At 43.3% G+C, this 6039-nt stretch overlaps 1 protein-coding gene across 1 annotated transcript in view; it reads left to right on the top strand.

Annotated features, from left to right (window-relative positions):
- Window positions 1–395: 395 nt before the first annotated feature.
- PKP3 (plakophilin 3) overlaps window positions 396–6039 on the top strand; it is a 46984-nt gene continuing 41340 nt past the window's right edge. The window contains exon 1 of the mRNA XM_072118123.1: window positions 396–554. Within this exon, the coding sequence (XP_071974224.1) occupies window positions 525–554 (30 nt within the window). The 5' untranslated portion in view covers window positions 396–524. The remainder of the gene's footprint in view (window positions 555–6039) is intronic.

Here is a 6039-nt window from a genome sequence, read left to right as displayed (position 1 = left end):
GTCTGCTGTGAAACTACAACTCCCAGCATGATTTACATTATGGTTTACAGAACAGCCGGAGAATGACAGGTGGCAAATCACCGCTCCAGACACAATAATTAAAGTTTACCTTCATGTAGCTTGGAGGTGACCTAAAATGTCACAATAGCCATTGAACGGGACAGTAGGAGTTCACCTGTGACACATAAAGGAAAGTTGTTCTCATTAACACAAACCTGAAATTCAGATTACAATGCACATTTTTTAAACCTGCACAACATTTTTCTTGTCTTGAGAGTCTTTAGACCTGTCCGAGTACTCAGTTTCATATCGATCTAGAACACTGGCACAACAATTTGCCATCCTTCCTTTCTGTAGCGTTGGCCAGCTGAAGGGTTAACATTTTACAGGGCGGAGGTGCATCAACAGGTCCAGTGACGACACGGGATGATACACTTTCCATTCTCTGCCTTTGATACAATTTGGGTTGTTACCTCTATAACATCTCACGCCTCAGCTACACTGCAGAAGAAGTTCTGAGCACCATGATGACCCAAGGCCCCATCGTGCGGCAGGTATGGACTGTTATTAGCTTGCAATCATAGTTTATTGCCAGGTGTGTGGCATAGATGGGGTTAATGTAGGAAAAGGGAAAGGAAAGCTGAAATAAGGTAAAGGGTTATCCTTAGTGTAGAGCTACTGGTGGTCTCCTCCTGGTGTAGGACATCACAGATAAGGGGCATAGACTTGTGTTAGGAAATTTTCAGGCAGGTAGTAATCCTACTATAACAGGTGTGTATGATGTGTGTTATGTTCTGCAGATAACTTGTATGTCCTACACGTGTCATGTGTCGCACTTATACCTCACTTCTGTCAATCTAGCACTTTCCTGAGGAATTTTTCGGAATGATCCGGAGAAAAAGCCTCCATAGGAGACATCTTATAGCTCATTGTAAAGGAATGTTCACGGGTCAAAACCTGATCTTTGACCATAGGATTTCTTTTTCACAATTTCTCTTTTCATCTTCAGCTGTTGTAAAGTTATAACTCAAACCGTTCCCTAGGAGCATGCTGAGAGTTGTAGTTTTGCAACAGCTGGACAGTCCTATTATATCTCCACTAAAAACATACGAGAATAAGAGAGCGGGGTCTATGTACCTGCACAGTTATGTAGCACAAGATATGCAGCTGATCCATCTTTAGGATCCGTCATGAGTAGAACTTATTTTTTTTGGTGTTTTCTGCATTTTGAACAAGTGCCAAAATTAGACAGCCCCTAGCCAAGGCGGAACGTTTGCCCAGCAAGTACATCCAGAAATTTACCAAGCGGGAACATCAGCAGATGGGCGCAGTTTAGTGGCGTCTACGGTCTTGTTGTTCTTTACCCCACACTTTTGTGACACGGGGAGATACCTGATGAAGTTGTAAAGATTATTTTGTAAAATTGAACCTCAAAAAGTTTAAAGGAATCATTTTTGTATATGGATTTTACAGCCATGAATCCATCTGGAGCTATTATCAAGGGCAATTACGAAAATAAGAGTTTTTTTAGGCAACAGACGCCGCTTATAATAAATTTATAGCCTATTATTATCTGGTGTAGTTATTGCACTATTTTTTTTTCTTCTACCACATGGAATGTCGCAGTCCAGCAATGTGTAAGTTACTCTAACCGAAGGGACTGCAGCTATAGAACCGGATTCTCTATGTTACGTCCTTAAGGCTTCTTCACTAGCTCCACATAGAAAAGTGGAAATTCTACCCCTGCGACTGAGATCCCGTAAACTGTAGCAGTGAGTTTTTCTGATATCTTCCCATAACGCTTAATATTACTTGCTGTATTATACACAGATTCCCAATATAGTCAGAACTGTTTTTCTATAAACATAGCGGAAAAGATCAGGAGGTTATAACTTTTTGGGCGAGATCTTGATTGATGGGAGGGAAGTTGTAGTTCATGTCATACTATGGTAGCTTTACCCAACCTCATCATTCTCTGCTCTAGAGACTTTTGGTTAACAGAATACTATATCTACGCTCAGTCCCTGTATCCTGTCCTTAAAGGGGTTGTCTGGTCGCTACAAGTTTTCGCCTGTACACAAGATAACTTGCTGATTGCTGAGGCTCCATTGACATCTTTGGAGCTGGAGCCCCTCGGGTTTATTTGCACTCACGATCAACATTCTATTATGTTTGTGGATAAAAACACATCTGATATCATCCTTCAGCTAATAACATTATTTGTTGAGTTTAGACGAACAAATTCATCATTTTTGTAGTCCATTTAGATGAATGTGTTCGGTCAGATGTAATCTCAAAATGACAATTCATGGGATAAACTAGTGGTTGGAAGTTCCACTTGCTTCGGGATGTTTGGTAACACCTGTGTTTACACTGGACAGGTCTATGGGGAGAAAGTATTAATGAGTTTACTATTGTCATTTCATTCATGACCCTGTAAAGGTCATAAGGGCAAGTCTTAGAGTAGATGAAGGCCTTCAGCAATACAGGGGATGTACTTATTGGGGCTTATTTACTAAGGGTCTTGGGCGCACGCGATCGGATGTTGGCACAAACCCGCCGACTTTCTTGCAACACAAATCGGGGGGCGTGGCCTTCGGACAACCTGACTCTGATTCGGACTGAGTGCAGGATTTAACATTCAAAATTGTGTCGCAAGCCATGAACTTACATGCACCAGGAAGAAGATGGTGAACTCCGGCGGACCTGAGCGGTGAAGTGACACATGCAGGATATCGGGTGCACAATCTTAGTGAATCGTTGCAGCTTCGAATCTTCGTTGGAGAACGCACCTCAGGAATCACGACAGGACGGGTAAGTAAATGTGCCCCATTATGTCATCAAAATGGACTGTGTGCTTGTATTTTCATTGACATTATAAAAAAACTCTTGGGGGCAGCTTCAAAGTAAAATCAAAATATACTGGGGCACATTTACTTACCCGGTCTGCGAAGTGTATTGTCCGCAATTCACTAAGATCGTGCGCCGGGAGAGAGCAATGGCGGCGCCCAGCGCGATGTACAGAGGTCGGGCGCGGAAGCCAGAAGACGAACCGCGTGGACATCGGGGGAGCAGCGCTGCAGATTGTGGCCACCGTAGGGTGAGTATATAAGTTTATTAAGTATTTTTTAAGTGACTCGTGTATAAACCGAGGGGACGTTTTTCAGCACATTTTTTGTGCTGAAAAACTCGGCTTATACACAAGTATATACGGTACCTGTGCAATCCGTGAACAGTCCGACAAAAGTGCACCGTCCGACCCTTAGTAAATGAGCCCCACTATGTACAATCTGCTCAGCTCCTCCTGCTCTATAACATACTGGCTGCAGATAGGACACTATGTACAATCTGCTCAGATCTTCCTGTTCTATGACATACTGGCTGCAGATAGGACACTATGTACAATCTGCTCAGATCTTCCTGTTCTATGACATACTGGCTGCAGATAGGACACTGTGTACAGCATAACAGGTTCATTTTAAATTGGGACTTAGTCCTTCAGTTTTGTCCATGTTTACACATGGTGAAATAACAAAGAGGATCTAAGTCCATTGTTACCCTGGTATATTCACCTGGGAAAGTATTTCTATGCCATTTAATAGTTCGTTGTGATGATGATACAGTGGCAGGAACCAGAGCACACAATGGTATATTTTCTCTAATAAGATCTGGGAACATAAAAGTCTTATTTAATAACACAGGAGACAACTATGAAAGGAAGAATAATGCAGTTCAGATAAGGACAGGGGTGAAGGTCATAGAGACTAGTGATAAGAACATGAATATGCAGAAATCTGGAGTCCTCGCATAACAAATATGTATATAACTTTTTATTGTTTTGACTTCTTTAGAAATAAAAGAATCAGTTTTTAAATCGGACGCTACAAGTACATACAATATACACTCACCGGCCACTTTATTAGGTACACCATGCTAGTAACGGGTTGGACCCCCTTTTGCATAGATTCAACAAGGTGCTGGAAGCATTCCTCAGAGATTTTGGTCCATATTGACATGATGGCATCACACAGTTGCCGCAGATTTGTCGGCTGCACATCCATGATGCAAATCTCCCGTTCCACCACATCCCAAAGATGCTCTATTGGATTGAGATCTGCTGATTGTGGAGGCCATTTGAGTACAGTGAACTCATTGTCATGTTCAAGAAACCATGATGATTGCAGCTTTATGACATGGCGCATTATCCTGCTGAAAGTAGCCATCAGATGTTGGGTACATTGTGGTCATAAAGGGATTGACATGGTCAGCAACAATACTCAGGTAGGCTGTGGCGTTGTACCAAGGGGCCCAAAGAGTGCCAAGAAAATATTCCCCACACCATGACACCACCACCACCAGCCTGAACCGTTGATACAAGGTAGGATGGATCCATGCTTTCATGTTGTTGACGCCAAATTCTGATCCTACCATCCGAATGTTGCAGCAGAAATCGAGACTCATCAGACCAGGCAACATTTTTCCAATCTTCTACTGTCCAATTTCGATGAACTTGTGCAAATTGTAGCCTCAGTTTCCTGTTCTTAGCTGAAAGGAGTGGCACCCGGTGTGGTCTTCTGCTGCTGTAGCCCATCTGCCTCAAAGTTCGACGTACTGTGCTTTCAGAGATGCTCTTCTGCCTACCTTGGTTGTAACGGGTGGCGATTTGAGTCACTGTTGCCTTTCTATCAGCTCGAACCAGTCTGCCCATTCTCCTCTGACCTGTGGCATCAAGAAGGCATTTCCGCCCACAGAACTGCCGCTCACTGGATGTTTTTTCTTTTTCGGACCATTCTCTGTAAACCGTAGAGATGGTTGTGCGTGAAAATCCCAGTAGATCAGCAGTTTCTGAAATACTCAGACCAGTCCTTCTGGCACCAGCAACCATGCCACGTTCAAAGGCACTCAAATCACCTTTCTTCCCCATACTGATGCTCGGTTTGAACTGCAGGAGATTGTCTTGACCATGTCTACATGCCTAAATGCACTGAGTTGCCGCCATGTCATTGGCTGATTAGAAATTAAGTGTTAACGAGCAGTTGGACAGTTGTACCTAATAAAGTGGCCGGTGAGTGTATATACCCGTCCCTTGCGCGATCCCAGATCCGGAATGTCCGATTCACTTAGAATCCACTAATTTGAATGACAAGGTCAGCTCCAGGTTTCAGTAGGCCCCTTTGCTACAGATCCTCAGTGGGCCACTTTGCAGTGAACTCACATGGCAGCATGAAAAATTCAGAAACTAAAACAGTCTCCTCAAACAGCCCCCTCATGGTTATTTTATATACCAACACTATATGGATTCATTAGTTGCAGCCCTCCCTAACCCCCATAGATTCCTTGTGTAAAGACTTATGTGGGCCCCCCTGCAGGTCTGGGCCCTGGCACTAGCCCAGGTATGCCCAGTGCTGTGCCGGCCCTGTTGATTGGTATCCACTGACAATCTAAGGAGTCTGTACATCATTCATACTCACCATTCACCATCATATTCTATCTAAAGATTGGTTGATTAGGATGGTGTTCCCCTTTAACTCCTTAACACTCCATGACGATCCTGTACATCATGGAGCTGTTAAAGATGTATGAAGAAGGTTCATGGGGTGAGTGCGGCGCTCGGCAATCTCCGTCAACTCCATAGAGATGAATGGAGCAGAAAGGAGATGCTCAGCCATCTGTTCCATTCAGCTCGGGGAGTGACAAGGGGTCTGAGGTACCTCGGACCCCATCTAAATCCTCATTCTCGTGATCAGCAACTTAGTTCTTATCCTGTGGATAGGGCATAACTTGTTTGGTGGGAAACTCCTTAAGTATGAAACAGAAAATAAAAGGTGAAATTTTGGTATGGTTATTTGGTATGGTATGGTTATTCAGGCATCAGAAGTATTTGGTACTGAAAAGGCAATCAGAATATTTCTGTAAGACTAGTAATGATTATATGTGCCATAGCTACTGTCATCTCTAGTCATCATTCAGGTGCATTGTCTAGAAGTCTGGAGACTCGCCTTATATAGGAGTGAGTAACATGTTTGTCTACGTAAAACT

This window comes from Engystomops pustulosus, chromosome 7 (genome assembly GCF_040894005.1).
Source record: "Engystomops pustulosus chromosome 7, aEngPut4.maternal, whole genome shotgun sequence".
In the NCBI taxonomy this organism is placed as follows: domain Eukaryota; kingdom Metazoa; phylum Chordata; class Amphibia; order Anura; family Leptodactylidae; genus Engystomops; species Engystomops pustulosus.
The sequence above is the reverse complement of the archived record's forward strand: the minus strand, read 5'-3'. Positions and strand labels throughout refer to the sequence as shown.